The sequence below is a fragment of the Dasypus novemcinctus genome, chromosome 5, assembly GCF_030445035.2.
Source record: "Dasypus novemcinctus isolate mDasNov1 chromosome 5, mDasNov1.1.hap2, whole genome shotgun sequence".
In the NCBI taxonomy this organism is placed as follows: domain Eukaryota; kingdom Metazoa; phylum Chordata; class Mammalia; order Cingulata; family Dasypodidae; genus Dasypus; species Dasypus novemcinctus.
The window spans coordinates 132,453,321-132,469,844 of NC_080677.1; the positions used below are offsets into that span (position 1 = coordinate 132,453,321).

Here is a 16,524-nt window from a genome sequence, read left to right on the forward strand (position 1 = left end):
GAGAAATGGCCCCTACCAGTAGGGGTGGCCACAGAATGGTGTGGAGGCGGGCGCCGGACCCAAGAATGCCCATCTAGAGGCTGGTGAGCCGCCGCACCTCAGAGGCCCAGTTAGAACCCTGTCCAGCCCTCTGAGAGGGGAGGAAGTGGAGAAGGCAAGGAGATGGCTCCAAACAATAAATCTTCCTCCTTTAACTTATTTGCAGGTTTGCCTCCCAGGCTTGACTTTACATTTGTCCTTCTCAAGGTATGTGTTGGAGAAAAACGGTGCTTCCTGGGACAGGGAGACTGATACGACCGCAGGCAGAGAAAGAATTTATTGGGAAGCTCTCCCAACAGAGGGGATCTGAAGAACAGACTTCAGCCCCCCCACCATGGGGACCTTAAGAGAGACTTCGGCCCACTCCTGGAAGGGGGGATTTGAATTTATACAGAGTTGTCCTAGGCGGGGAAATGCTAGTTGGTGGGAGGGGGATGAGGGTCCAAGTGAGGTGCAGGGGCCAATAGGAAGCCCTAGAGGTGAACATTTTTCCTGAGAGTGACTAGAAGATAGTAGGTTAGGGAGTTATGGTTTTTAGGAATGCTGCAGGAGATTTTTTTTGATCTGTAGGGATTTTATTTCCCTCTGATATACAGGTAGGGAAGGTTTCCATTTTCCTTTACTCCCATCTCTATGTGGTTTCTTTGTTTAACCTGTGGGGAAGTGCCGTGCCCTTGGACACATAGACTTATGGGAAATGGGGTTGGCCTTTTCCCAGTGCCTATCAGGGGAAACTGAGCTACAGCTTGTTAATTATTGTAAGCCTCTAACAGTATGACTACATTGGAGTATTGTTCTCCTGCTTTGCCTGGCAGGAGTCACAGACCTACATGTAGGAACAGAGCAAGCCAGGGGCTCCATCCTAGGGAATCCTGGTGTTGTGAGATGGTGAATTTGGCTTTTGGCATTTTGGCTTTGGCATTTAAATGACTGGGAGAGCTGACAGGTCAGCAAGAAATTTAACAAGGTCGAAAACCTTGGATTCTCTCTTCACTGATTACTTTAAAAATTATGCTTGAAAAGCATAGTTTGAAAAATTTTTGGATACACTCAGTATAGATGTCTATAGGTAAAGAAAAAAGAGGAAAATAAGTGTTGGTGAGGATGTGCAGAAATTGAAACTGTCACGCACTGTTGTTGGGAATGTAAAATGGAGCCGCTGTTGTGGAAAACAGTTTGGCGGTTTCTCAAAAAGTTAGACATAGCACTACCATATGACCTGGAAATTCCACTCCTAGGGATACACCTGAAAAGAATTGAAAGCAGGGACTCAGATACTTCTACACTTATGTTCATAGTAGTGTTATTCACAATGTCCAAAATATAGGAGCAACCCAAGTGTCCATCGAAAAATGAAGGGATAAACAAATGTGGGACATACACACAATGGAATATTATTCAGCCATAGAAAGGAACAAAATTCTGATACATGCCACAATATAGATGGGCCTTGAAAACATTATGCTAAATGGAATAAGCCAGACACAAAAGGGTAAATATTACATGATTTCGTTTATATGAAATGTCCAGAAGAAATAAATCCATACAGAAACAAATTAGAGAAAGTAGACTAGAGGTTACCAGGCTCCAGGGAGAGGAGAAATGGGGAATTATTGCTTAACAGGTACAGAATTTCTGTTTGGGGTGATATTGGATGTTCTGGTAATGAGTGGTGGTGATGGTAGCACAGCATAGTGACTGTAATTAATGCCAATAAAATGTGCATTTAGAGATGGCTGAAATGGGAAATTTACCACAATCAAAGATAATTTAAAAATATTATTACACCCATAATTTTAAGTCAAAACATACACATAACAGCTTTAAAGAAATATCAGATGTGCCCTGTAGCCTGTGTTCCTGTTGTGAAGGGCTTAAGAGCATCTGCCTGGTTTAATGCCCAACTCTGCCCTTTACTGTACAATCCTGTGCATGCTACTTAGTCTCTCTAAGCCTCGGTTTCCTCGTCTGTAAAATGTACCCTCCGCTCATAGGGCTTGTTGAAGTCAAGTGAGAACTCGCCTATGAATGTCAGCACGGGACCTGGCGCAGAGGAATCTTCTGATCTGTTAAGCTGCTGCCATCTTATTACTTGCTAAATTGACGGCTGGAGCTGAGAGGACTCAGGGACTCCCCAGCTCAGCGGCAGGAAAAAAGGGCCTTGCCCACAGTCCCAGAGCTCAGGCCCCGTGACGTACAGTCCTGCACTTTTCAAGTTGCCCCTCGGGCCCTGGGGCCCCTGCGAGGCCTGGAAAGGCTGCCTGGCTGGTGACCTGGTGCGCCCTGGGCAAGGAGGGCAGGGGCAGCACCCTGCCCATCTCTGTCCCACTTCCCTGGCACTGCAGGGGACAAGGAACCATGCAAGCTTTCCCACCACTAGAGGGCCCAGCCAAACTAGGGCTCGCAGTTCACTAAATAAAGGATGCAAAAGTGGTGGGGTACCACTTTCAGTGACCATTAACTACTCGAGAGAGTATGAATTCTCCCTGTGCCTTAAAAAAAAATTTTTTTATTGTGCTAACATATGTTACAATTGATACTTAGTTATGTTCTCAATGTTGTGCTACCCTCATTATCATCCATTAACAAAACTTTCCATCACCCCAAGAAGAAACTTGGTATTCTGTAGTAACTGCCCATTCTGCCCATCATCTTCCCCTGTTCCCCCACAACTGGTAACCTGTAATCTACATTCTGTCTCTATGAATTTGCTTATTCTGGTATTTCATGTGAAATCTTCCTGTGATAAACTTACATGTGAAATCATACAATATTTGTCCTTTTTTGTGTGCTTATTTTACTCAACATGATGTCTTCATCTATGTTGTGGCATGTATCAGAACTTCATTCCTTTTTACAGCAGAATAATATTCCATTGTGTGTTTATACCACATCTTGTTTATCCCTTCATCTGTTGATGGACACTTGGCTTGCTTCTATCTTTGGCAATTGTGAATGATGTCACTATGAACATTCAAGTACAAATATCTGTTCAAGATCCTGCTTTCAATTCTTTTGGGATATATCCCTAGGCATGGAATTGCCAGGTTATACAGTAATTTTTTTTTTTTTTGAGATACTAGGGTCGGTGATTGAACCTGGGACCTTGTACATGGGAAGCCAGTGCTCAACCACTGACTCAACCACTGAGCCACATCGGCTCCCCTGAGTTGGTTTTTTCATTAGTTTACTTGTAGTTTGTTTCATTGTTGTTGTTGTTTTTAGGAGGCACTGGGAACCAAACCGGGACCGCCCATGTGGGAAGCAGGCGCTCAACTGCTCAAGCCATATCTGCTTCCTCATATGGTAATTCTATGTTTAACTTTCTAAGAAAACTCCACCCAACACTAAAGAATCAGTACAGCTAATGCTTTCACTGAAGTGGGGCTTCATAGCCCAGTGCTATGCACTATAGGAATGCTGTAAATGGAAGTCCCTCATTTTAAGGGAGCAGTTAAAGCTTTTCTCTTTTTTAAGCATTTAGATGAAAATTACTTCATTTTTCTGTCTGTAGAGTATTCAGCTTAGTCACTATCCCCCCTGTCTATGGGACTTAGGCTTCTTGAAGCGTTCCTTAGTACTAAGAATGATTATTATCTTTTTAAACAAGTCTCAATTTTATTTTTTCTTCCCCTCCCCCACCCTGCTGTTTTTGCTGTCTGTGTCCATTCTCTTTGTGATCTTCTATATCTATTTCTCCTTTTGCCTTCTCTTATTGTTGCCGCCTTTCTCCGCCCCTCCTCCCCTTTCAGCCCCCGCTGTCCTTCCCGCCAGTCTCGCCCATACTGCCAACCTACAATCTGCCCTCTTCCCCAGTAACTGCTTACCTCAGGTCTATCCATCAGCTTCAGCCTGTCCACAGCCACCCTTTAGCCAACCCTCCCTTCATCACGCCCCTCCCTCTACCCACCCCTATATAACCAAGTGTACTTCCGCAATAAAGCAGACTTGTTCCTGCGCTCAGGCGGTCTCCGTGGTTCTTTCCTAACCGCGCGTCCCCCACGCCTGGAGAACCGGTGCTCCCTCTCAGGGCACCCCCTGCCGGCTGATCGGCAGGAGCAAGCCCCCCTGACTCTTGGGCTTGAGCGAGGACGAAACCCTCTCGCTCAGCTACATCTTATCATCTTTCTCCTCTAGGATTCACAGGGATTCGATCCCAGGGACCTATGACGTGGAGAGAGTTTCCCTAAATTGTGCCACCTCAGTTCCTGGTATCTGCTGCACTTTACCTTTTGACTCTCCCCTTTGTCTCTCATTTGTTGCATCACCATCTTGCTGCGTGACTCACTTGCGTGGGCCCTGACTCACCATGTGGGCACTCAGCTTGCTATGTGGGCACTGGCTTGCCATGTGGGCACTTGGCTCGCCATGCAGGCACCCACATGGGCACTCAGATATCTCCGCGTGGGCACTTGGCTCACCCTGTGGGCCCTTGGCTCACGATGTGAGCACTTGGCTCACCACGTGGGTACTGGCTCACCATGCGGCCACACATTCTCTTTTTATTTTTCACCAGTAGGCCTCAGGGATCGAACCCAGGTCCTCCCATATGGTAAGCAGAGACCTTATCACTTGAGCCACATTTGCTTCCATAAGAATGATTTTTAATGACTTGTGTACATGCAGGCATTGGGGTAGGGGAGGGAGTTGAGAAAAGCATTCTCAGTGGTGGGAAGGGCATATATAAGGGAAAGAAGAAGAACCCTACAGCAGGGTATATGAGCAAGGATTCTGGGGACAGAGACTTGAATTTGAATCCTGACTCCAGTTTCTAGAATTGTGAGCAAGTGACTTAATCTCTTGAAGCTGGAAGAGAAGGTAAGGCTGAATTATGGAAAGATGCTCTGTATTATGATAAAGATCTCATCTTTCTTTAAGGGGAAACCATTGAAAGTTCTTAAGCAAGTATATTAGTCAGCCAAAGGGTGCTGAGGCAAAATATCAGAAATTGGTTGGTTTTAATAAAGGGTATTTATCTGGTGTAGGAGCTTACAGATACCAGGCCATCGCATAAGTTACTCCCTCACCAAAGTCTATTTTCACATGTTGCAGCAAGATGGCTGCCAATGTCTATGAGGGTTCAGGCTTCCTGGGTTCCTCTCTTCCAGGGTCTTGCTTCTCTCTGGGTTCAGTGTTCCTCTCTTCCTAGGGCTTGCCTCTTCCTGGGCTCAGGGTTCCTCTCTTCCAGGGATTTGCTTCTCTTTCCTCTGTGAGCTTACTTCCCAGGGCTCCAGCTTAAGGCTTCAGCATCAAACTCCAACATCAGAACTCCAATATCAAAAACCCTCAGCTCTGTCCTTTGCTATGCCTTTTATCTGTGAGTCCCCACCCCTTGGTACGTGGCCCAGTCAAAGCCCTAACTTAATCACCCCAGGTGCAGACCAGATTACAAACATAATCTAATATCTATTTTTGGAATTCATAACTATATCAAACTGCTACACCAAGGAAATAACTGGGGCAAATTTCTTTAAGATAGACCATTCTGGTAACCTCCATGATGTCTCTCTCACCATCACTCATGGAGTGTTTCTGAGCCAGGAGGTGCAGATGTTAAAGTCCCAATGTGGAAACAGAAGCCTACACTCCTACCCCAAGGCCTTAATCATCCCACCATACACCACGCGCCTAGACAGAAGTAGGTCTGGGAGGGAGTGCCCCCTGGAGGACATGTGAGATACAAGAAGAGTTAAGGTCAAGCAGGAGGGCAGGAGAGAGTATTAAACTACTAAAGTCATTTTTAGGAACTACTTGCAAGGCTAACCCCAAAAGTCTTCTCCATGTTTAACTGCTCTTTGCATTGCACAGTGGATTCTGCATGGGGAGACAGGAGAAGAGCACCACAAATGCCAATTTCAGTTCTGGGGAAGGTAACCAAGACCTACAAGGTAAGGTCAGGGTCATCAAAGGGCTCATGGAAAATGGCAGACAAACAACTGCAGTGTTGGGCCAAACCTAAGAGCTGTCAGAATGATGCAGGCAAAGCATGTTTCCAAAGGGTAAAAAACTGCTTATCTCAGGGGCAAGGTCTTGAAAGCTGGATGGATTTTGGATAGGCCCATGGGGCAGAGTAGACACTCGAGGGAGAGGACCCCGGGGATAAAGGAGCTGGAGCTGGGAAGCCCAAGAAACTGAGAGCTGATCACTTGGACCACTGTGGAGAGGTCATGAGCCAAATGTCACTGGAAAACCAGGAACACACGGCTTTGAATGCCATTTTTCTTTAAATGCCCGTTTGAAGCATGTTTGATGGACAATGGGAAACCCTAGGATTCTCCTGAATGGGATTCCATTTTACAAAATCCACTTAGAATTCCAGGCCAACCAAGTCAGGCACTCAGCAACCAGGCCTGAGGAAGAAGAGGGAGCAGACCTTCCACAGAACTCCCCTAAAAATAACAGAAGAATGGTGGACCCTTGGGTTCTGCTCAGCCTTCTTTCTGGAAAACTGCACAAGCTTAATCCCACTCTGTGAGAGTGAGAAAACGAGAGCAGGTTTTGATAGGCACATCCACCCAGTCTGTTTCCAGTAGGCATGGGGGTGGGTAGTGATACAAATAATGGGCGGCAGTTAAATCCGCCAAGGACAGGCTGTAGCTCTTGCCTTTTCAAAATGCTACCTTGATAAACTTGATTGGATGAGTCTCTGGGTTTGGATGAACACAAGAGCCCAGAGCCTCACAAGTGTTTGCCTGACTCCACGGAAGCTAATGGAGAGCTGGCACTTGAGGCCGTCTGCCCAAACCAGGCTTAGTGCACAGGTCCTTGGTCATGCTGCTTCCAGAGAGGTGAAAGGAGGCCGGAGGGCCGGGCCGCCGGAGGCTTGGCTCTTGTGGTTCCCTTTTACGTCCGGGAAGAAGAAAGTTTCAGGGATGTGACAGTGCATGAGGACCTCACTGGGCACCCACTTCAGGAAACTGGACACAGTGCCTCTAGGGAGCATGAGGAAAATGAGGCAGAGATGGAGGCAGGAAAGGCAAGCCTGAGTAGGGCAAGTCTCCAGAGGAGGGTGCCCAAGGGGAGCCCGGGGGGCTGTGGGAGCAGTGGGGCTAAGGCAGGAGACTCCCGCCTGGGAATCCCATTCAAATTGGGGAGGGTGGGCTCAGGGTGGCTGTGGCCACAGCTCTGGTCTGGAGTCAGCTCATGCAGGGCTCAGTTAGCTGAAGCGGGAGACCTCAGGGCACCCACGAGGCCCAGACAGAAAGGGCCCAGTATTCCCAGGGGGAGAAGCGGAGAGGGAAAGTCTGTGGGGCTCAGCAATGGACTAAAAGTGTCGGGGTTGTCTAGATGGCTCCCCCAAATGAAATCTCCTTTTAATTCGGGCAAACTGTACATGGATGCATTTCTTCAGCGTGCTGGGCTGATTCTGTGCTCCCCACTTCTAGGAGATGAGGCACTGATGTCACGCTTCCATCCTAGGCCTACCTTTGGAGCGCTTTCCACGTGCCAGGCACCGTCCTACGCTTATAACCTACATTATTTCACTTAAGTTTATAATAAAAGCTAAGTACTATTATTAGCCCCAGTTTGCCAAAGGAGAAACAGGTTCAGAGACATTAAGTATCTGTCCAAGGTTACTGTGAAGGCAAGTTACCAGGGAAGATGACGAGAGGAGCTGGACCATAGTCTCAGGATCAAGGTATACAAAAACCCATAATCATGTTTTGGGGTCAGGGGTGCCCAGGCACCCCACAGATTCCCCCCAGAAGCCAGGACATGCTGGCTGACCAGGAGTAACTGCAGTGGGGTTGCATCGTTCTGGAGATCTTGCCTGGAACTGACCTACCTCTAAGGATCCTCGCCCAAGAGCCATGAGCTACAGCTGGGCACATTCAAAGTGTCCAGCAGTTTCTGCACAGAAACATTCTATGTAAAAAAGCTGCTACTTCTTGGGAAAAGGATAGCAGAGAGAGGCCTAAAGAGAGGAGACTTGGTAGATCCACTTTCCTTATTACTTATAACTTGCATCAACAGATGCTAGGAAATGCAGACTGTTAAGAAAATGTGAAAAGTAGAATTCAGACAGCAAGGCCAGATGTACCCTCATCCATTTTATTATAAGTGGGTACCTAAGAAATGGAGCAGGTTGCCCAGTATCAAAGAGATGTTTAGCTTGTAGTCATTGAAGCTTTTCAAACACCACTCCCAAAGTGTGAAAGATTCCTGAAGGAGATAGAGATCTTATTCACAAGCTATAGAGATGCAGAGTCAAGCCAGAAGAGACAGGAAGCATTGATGTGTGTCTGCTTCACCTTAGGCCACTCTCCTGTATTGCCTGTCCCATCGGCCCAAGGTGTGCGGTGTTCAGGTACAGTGGGAAACACACTGGACCAAGCGCCAAGCAGAGTGATTTCAGGCCTGGCTCGATTATTAAGTAGTCATGTGACTATGGAAAACCTTCTTACCATTCTGAACTCCAGTTTCCTCATTATTAAAATAGGTGTACATGCTGGACCTCAGGACCTTTACACAGCCTAGGAAGGAAGTGCCAGCAAATGACAGAGATTAACATTTCCCATCGACCTGACTGGATGGGGGCCTTGGAGTTGGATTTACATTAGACAAAGTTAAGCAATGCAATTACGTTTTACTATCTGAGTTCATAGCTGCAAGTTCATACCACCCACAAATGGAAATGACCTGGAGGCTCTCGTGTGGGGTATTGCCATAAGCCCAATGAGGTTCCCAGGGGTAGGAGTCCTCTCGTCTTCACTGCTCTGCTCCCCTCTGACTCCTAGCAGTACCTCCTCCCTGGGGACGTCAGGCACCCCTGCAGGCCCCCTCTTTACCTTCCTGTTCTCACCACGTCTATCTACCTTAGAAGCAAACAGCATCTCCCGATCCTCTAGCTACCCTCTGATCAGAACTAATCCTCCGAAAGAGCGAGATTGCAGGAAGAATTTAAACCACACTCTCTTTTTCAGGAGTCTTTACATTTTGAAATGGATCACTAATATTAAAGGGGAGAATTTGGTAGAAGAAGAAGGAAGCCCTTCCCAGGTAATCTGGAAATTATTCCAGGTAGGGAGCCACCTAACTCTGTCTACCAAAAAAGGCTGGTCTTGCCATGTCAATAAATTCAGGGTTACTGGAATCTAATGGGAAGTGGAACTGAAAATGATTCTAGGATCAGGAGGAAGTAATGTCTCTTGGGATGGGGAGCACTGGATAGGGATGGGGTGGGAATAGGGAGACCAAGGAAAAGTCATGGACAACAAAATCAGTGGGAATCCCAAGCATCCCCTCTCCTCCTCCCTACTCTTTCCCTTCCCCAAAACAAACACTTTTCATCTGAGACCCTGTGTCCAGGTTGCACCAGGATGCTAAAAGATACAGGAAAAGAGATGAGTTACCCCAAATCATTCCTTCCCGGTTAAATACATACTCATGTTCCTTAAGTCTTTTGCAGCATCTGTTGCCACTTGCTTGTCGATGCTGTCTAGGATGATAGTTACCTGCCTGTGAGTTTTTGCCTCTCAGCCCAACCAGATCAAGAGGGTAAGGCCTACATCCTAGACTTATCCAATGCCATACCAATGTCAAGCAAAGTTCAAAGTCAGTGTTGGTGGGGAGAAAACCCGATGGTCCTGATCTCCTCATCTACTCAGATACTATTCATTTGTGATGACAACTTTACTCTGGAGCCCCCGAGAGCCACCAAATTGCGAGGCAGGGTGGGGCTAAGTGAAACTCCAGTCTTGTCCACCGTCTCCAGCCAGAGCAGCTCCGTGCATCTTTACTATGTTCTGAATTCCCACTTAAGTTTGCCCTTGAAGGAAGGTTTTATGGAGTCAAACTCTTTGACACTGCTAGTCTATGACAAGCGTGGCACAGCCCTGCCTGATCGGGCCAGTGCTGCCAGCAGGCTGTGCTTGGTGTCGCAGGGTAGAGAACCCACCAAATGCCCAGCTCCTGTGACTCCTTCCTGTTGCTCCAGTTCTTTCTCTATCAGCCCACTAAGCTCTGGAGGCCAAAACCTGTAGGTGTCCTCTGAAAGCCTTTTCTGGTTCGGTCACAAAAACTGCTAATAAGACGGCTTGTTCCAGGGCAGAGCAGGGAACAGATGCCAACTGAGCCCCATGGCTCTGAACCAATTTGTTGATTCAATTGTATGTAATTCAAAATGCTTACAGAATAGATCATCTTTTTCCAGTTTTGGAACTGCTGCCATAATCCCAAGCTGGCAAGTACCCAGAGCCAAAGAATTAAGTTTTACTCTCTGTCTCCAATCTCAGGCAAGGCCCGCATCTCTATCTCTAGCTCAGACTTGCAAATCACTGCCCACTGTGGGTTTGGCTAATAGGATTCCTGGGGAAGATGCCCTGCCCCCAGCTCTGCTGCACCTTCACTCCTGGCTGCAGAAGAAACTGGACAGACTTGCCTCACCTATCCCTTCTTGCCATGTCCTCCCTAAGCTCTTGCCAGAAAAGCTTTCACCCTGCTACCACTGATTTTCTCTCAACCCACACACTCTTCATTTTGGCTGCTGGTTTCTCTATAACCTCGTTGAGACACTGGTTTCCTATTGAAAGAAAAATTAACTAGCGGGGATGAGGGAGGGGAGAGCAGTGAGCTAAAGAAAGGACTGGGAAAAGCAGGAAAAGAGGATGAAAGAGTAGGAAACAAGAAGGAGAGAGATGGCATCTGGAATAGGAGGAGGCTGGGAATAAAATGAAGTAAAAGGAAAGAGACCGAGGCCTGGGCTACTGGGGTAGAAGGAAAGCTTATCTGTGACGGAAAAGGGCAGGGGGTCTCCAGGGCTCCTCTTTATTAATACTCTGCTCTGTGCTAGTTGGCCCCTCGGGTGCTCAGTTCACTGTTCATCTTCCTCCATCACTTCTGCCTGCCTTGGAGATGTGAACATGCAATAGTTGAGCCCAGAAGAAGGAGAAGAACAAGGAGCAAAGTCTGGGGCCTCTCAAATGGCAGAGGGAGGCATGAAGGCCAGGCACCGCCACGCTCCGTGGGGGGCATTGGGGCCAGGGTTCGGCTGCCAAGGGGGTTGCATCTCAGCTCACCCAGCGGTCCTCTCACTAGGAGACTCTGCCCTGGCTCTTCAGGCGAGCCGTGAGAAGCATGGCTTATCTGACAAGAAGAAGGCAGCCTTACCTTACGAGAAGAATGCTTTTCTGAGCTCTCCAGATCTCCATCCAGGAACGGCATGGCAAAGGAACTCAGATCCTAGAGCGGGAGAAGAACACACCGGTCAACGTCAGGGCCTCCACCCAGCAGGTTCCCAGGATCCTCAGGGTAGCTCCCCTCCCCTCTCCTCGTTCTTCCTCTTAAAAACCAAGCATGGGGGAGTGGATGTAGCTCAGCGGTTGAGTGCCTGCCTCCTACATACAAGGTCCTGGGTTCAATTCCTGGTACCGCCTTAAAAAAACAAAAACAAACCATAAAGGGGAGACATGGATGGTAAATGGGATACTAGGGGAGAAGGGGTGTTAGTCTCCCCTTCAAAGACCCTGACCACTCTCCACATTCCCTTCCAGAAGGCTAAGCCAAACTTCCAGTAGCAGCCACCACCTCCTTAACAACCCAGGGAAGAAAGAAGGACGAAAAAGCTAGTACTGAAATGGACAAGAAGAGAAAGTTGCAAAGGAAGGAGGGTAGAATAGTGGGATAAAAGTCCCATCTCAGGATGTTTTGGGGAATGGCTGAAGGACAGGACTTTATCTCATGACAGGGAAAAGGAGACCTCCACAGGAAGTCCAAGGTCTGTGTGTCACACTGGAAAGACCATGGGTGTTGGGATGGCGGCTGTGGCAAAACAGGCAAGCCTGATGACACTGGTGGCTGTGAGGACTGGGACAAGAGCCCAGAATGGACTGACGGCTGGTTCCTCAGTACCAACTCATCACGTCCAAAACGGAAGCCGGCGTGTTTACCCTGGCCCTGCTCATCCCTCCTCCAGCATTCACCTGGGTGAAACACCACCCCGGCAGCCGTCCAGGCCCTCGCTTTGGGCATCTCATTATCCTCCAAGCACTCGGGTCGGGTCTTACCCCATTTCAGTCCATCATCCAAACCTGTGCTTGAAGTGATTGTGTCAGCCGCTCCCCTAAAACACCAGGGCCCCTCCTTGGCCTCGGCAATGACGGCTCCCAAGCCTGGCAGATTGGAACATGCCTGTGAGCCCTTAAATATGCAGATTCTCAAGCCATACCCCAGACCTCCCCACAGCTCCACTCTGCTTGGGGTTTCTGCCAGTGGTTCTCCTTCCTGGCTGCACGTTAGAATCACCTGGCGAGCTCCAAGGAGATTGATCACGGTGCCTGGGTCTCACCTGCGGAGATGGAGTTGGCTGGCCCGAGGCCGGCCCTGGCCTCCTGACCTAACATGCAGCCTAGGGAGGCCTGGGGCTCCTGTTGAAACTCCCAGAGGGGGTTCTGGGGATTGGCCCGAACCAAATCCAAGCCCATGCCGGGAATGGCCTCGCCTGCCCCTCCAGCCTTATTTTTGATGCGCTCTGCACCTGTCTCCTCTCAGCCACAGCCCTGCCACACCATCCGCGGGCTTCCAAACTCAGCTCTGTGTCGATGGACGCTTTGCCGGGAATGCTGTCCCAAGTCTCAAACACCTTTCCCAGGATCTGCTCCAAGCCACTTTCCTACACCATCTACCCCCTCCCAGGGGAACTGGCTCGGCCTCCTTCCCTTCACCCCCGCCAAGGAGGCTCGGGTTTTATACCTTCAGCACTTCGCACTGAGCCTGGCACAGAGGCAACAAGTGTGGCAGGGAACAGGGGAGCCATTCTCCAAACCCTCCAAGCCTCCAAGCCCTTTCTTTCCACTGGGCCTTCCGTAATGCTGGTTTACAGAACAAACGCAAAGGTGTCACTCAAAGCACAACTCAAATATTATCTCTGGCTTCCACGCCCCTCAGGCAGAATGAATAAAATTCTCTTATCTGCATTCCCACAGGGCTTTAGACACACCTTTATTATAGGACTTATTGCACTGTGTTACAATCATTTATCAGTCTATTCTCTAACTAGACTTTGATTCCATCAAGGGCAGAGGAAAAAGCTATTTATCTTCGTATTCTCGCTCTAGTGTTGTGCCTGGCATACAGCAGGTGTTCAAAAGTGCTTGAATTAACTCCTCTGCAGAGCACCCGCCTACTACCACAGCAAGTGTGAGGCGCTACACAGTCTGTGCTGCTAGAGAGCTAACCAACAGACCCCACAACCTGTGGTTTTTTGGCTGCAGCTCCCTGGGAATTGAAGGGAGGGACCAGGGGTAGGTCGCTTATCTCCAGTTTTAATGAGTACATTCCTCTCATGTTTCAAACAATCATTAGCCTCCAACATTTGTTCAGCAACAGCAGTTTCCACACGTGAGAGCATTTTCACAAATACTCATTTGTTCCTCACACACCCGTCCTTAGAATCATCACGTTCCGCCAACCGAGCCCCCAGGAGTTTAAGTGACTCGCGTCAAGGCCCTCTTGCGTAGCCTCATTCCGTCAGCACGGTGGGTTCTTCCTGTTTATTAGGTACTTGTTGATATGTCGATTTTTATTCTGCCATTCCACAGGTGTGGGTCATGCTCTGATTACACTGTGAAATAGTCTAACCATGTCTCCTATTTTTCCAACACACAGAAAATAGCATAATTTATAGAGCACAGTAAGCACTCCTCAATAAACGCTGACCAGTGACGGCGTGGGGCTGGGGTGGGGGAGACCCTCCTGAAAGAGCTGAGACCAGGACACTGCCTCCCGGGCCGCAGGGAAGGGCTGGACGGGAGCTGCAGTTGTTCCAGGCTCCTGCTTCTGACAAGAGTGAATTTAGTTGCTGAAGTATCAAATCAACCCGATCTTCCCGTGAGCCACTGGTCAAGCATCCCCTCAGGCAAGTCCTTGGCAAGGCTGGTGGGCTTTGCTGCAAGACTCCCCCATATTCCATTATTCTAATCTTGGCTTTCATCTCCCAGAGCTCACCCGGAAACACTGGCATACCTTGTGTGCTGGGTGTGGGAAAATTTCTAACTGCGACTACAGTAACGAGACTATTGCCACGTGGAGTAGTTAGGACCTGGCCCCTCAGCTCAGCTGACGTTCCAGAAGGGCCAGGCTCCTGGGGTTTACCCTGGTCACCAGGTCTCCACACTTTAAATTCCTACTGGAAGCTTCACGGCTTCCTCACCGCTGTCATCCACTCCTCATCCCAATCCCTTAACGCTCTCCATGTCTTCAACCTGATAATCAGGCCCTGGCTGTGTACTTGGTGGATATTTCACCAGGCTCTGTCGAGGTGCCAAGAGAAATAAGACTTGATTTCTGCCAAAAGACAGCCAGCTTCAGCGCTGGGATTTTTATCAGCTGCACAAAATAGACCTTGACCACATGCTCAGAAGATGATGAGGGGAAAGGGGATGGTCAGAATTTGGACCCATCAAGTCAAGGAAAGCATCAGGACAAGCAAAAAGAGGAACCCTCACTCCAGGTTTCAGTAATTCCTGAATGTGAGTTGACCTTAAAAGTAACTCATTTAATCCCATCTTCAGAAATCCAGGCAGAAGTTAGAAGCCTACCACAGAAAAAGGAAGGTATCAACAACATAACCATCATTATGTTGCCCTTAAATCTTCCAATGCTGCCTCATTTGGTCCTTACAGCAACCCATACAGGTAGAAATCCCAGTCTACAGATGAAGATACTGAAGGTCAGAGAAGTTAAACCATTTGCCCAAGGCCAGACAACTAGACAGTAACCAGCAGGTACTATAATCCAAGTCCACCTGCTCCCAGTGCAGACCTCTTTCTGTTAACTCCACCATCTGCTTGGAGTGGCTCAACTCCAGTTAGTAGAAAAACAGCTTAGTATCAGAGGTTGTAAAGATACAGAGCTTATTAAGAACCATGCAAAACAAGTACCTCAGGAGAAGAAGGAAGGATGGATGACAGTTTGGAAAGTTCAATGATTCATTCCCAAGACAGGTTAAGATACTAACTTTTCTCTTATGTACTTTTTCTTAAAGTAATCCACCCTTCTGTTGTGAAGAACAAACAGAAAATCCCACCACCAAATGACTATCAGTTAACATTCTGGCACCGTCCATACTTTTGTATGGTTCAGAGTTTCATACACAGCTTCTCCTCTCCCTTCCACTTATCCCATCATTTCCCCATAAGATAGTGGAATTTCTAATATTTACAATTAAATAATTTGCTGACTCTCAAAGCAGAGGGAGTGTTTCACTCAGGTTTTAGCCCTGAGTGGTAGGCTTGAAATAGTGTGTATCGATGGGATAGAGTTCTGAGTTTTCGGCTTTTCTGATGTTTGGCCTTGCAAAATTCCTTTGTTGATGCAGCTGGGACACCCCACAAAGAAGGCTGATGGAAGTGCAAATATAGGACAAACAGAAAGGCTGCCAGTGCCAGAACTCATGGTCTCCATCTCCCTGCTAATTAAGGGATTTAAAATATCAGGTTCATGATAGTGCATTCCTGTGAAATTATCAGGCAGTTTGATTCCTACGGAGGAAGGAACACATCTAGGAGCTTTTCATTCTCTCTGCCCACTGAGCAGACCTGAGCACAAAGAGCACCGTAAACAACTGAGGCTCCCCCTGTGCTGAGGAACTGCTAAATTGAGTGTCCTTTTTAGACACACACAAGCCTCCCTGCATCCCCTCAGGCAGATGAGAACACAATCTGTTTAAAAAGGAAGGGTTTAAAGGCCAGGGCTCAAGCCCAGGCTGCGTTATTTTCCATCTGCACGAACTTGGGCCAGTTAGCCCTGGAATTTTCATCTGTAAAATAAGAGGGTTCAACTAGATAATTTCTAAAGATGCCCTTTACCTCACACATTCCCTGTTTATCTGTTGAACTGAGCAAAAAACAGGGGGGATCAGGAGCATTTTGAAAGAATGCTGCCAGATGGAGAATAAAAGACATCTTCCCCTATCTCTTCTCAGGCCTAAAAATAGTTATCTCTTACTCTCAAACTACAAAATGAAATCCACTGCTCTCAAAAGTTGCAGGGCCTTTGAGCGGAGTCTTCAACGAACATCAGCTAACCCCACGGAGGAAAGAAGGCATTTGTCTCGTCTCCTTCCTGAGGTTTCCGAAATGAAGGATTTATGGTCCAGCTGTACCTCTGGCTTCCTGAGCTTAATGTGCCCCTTGCTCTGCTTCTTAAGTTCTGACCCTCTGGCTTCTAGATCGACTTCGGAGGTCCCTCCATCCTAAGGGCCTGGGTTGTCTGTCTCAACACCCGGCAAGCCCTCGCGGCTGCTCTGTGCGAGTACGGAACGGCCCCCTTTGGGTCGCAGACACCGTTCACCCTGGTCCCCCGGATCCTGCCATCTCCCCCCACTATCACCCCACCCTCAGTCAGTAACGTGGGTGATGGCTCCCGCTGAGTTGGTTCATCTGCGACTGAGCTGTTTTTACCGTGACTCCAAGTTTGGCTCTCGTTGCGATGGTCTTGGCAAGCCCCTAGATGGGAGGCACGAGGAAGGTGCCTCCAAATGGACTA

The 16,524-nt window shown here is 48.2% G+C and overlaps 1 protein-coding gene across 6 annotated transcripts in view; it reads right to left on the reverse strand.

Annotated features, from left to right (window-relative positions):
• Nucleotides 1-16,524, reverse strand: part of PRKAG2 (protein kinase AMP-activated non-catalytic subunit gamma 2) — a 353,035-nt gene that overhangs the window by 247,175 nt on the left and 89,336 nt on the right. For all 6 annotated transcript variants that reach the window (XR_011648897.1, XM_004476298.5, XM_012518717.4 and 3 more), the window contains exon 2: nucleotides 11,149-11,220. Coding sequence is in view for 5 of the 6 variants with exons in the window: in XM_004476298.5 (XP_004476355.1) it covers nucleotides 11,149-11,220 (72 nt within the window). In the remaining variant the exon portion in view is untranslated. The remainder of the gene's footprint in view (nucleotides 1-11,148; nucleotides 11,221-16,524) is intronic.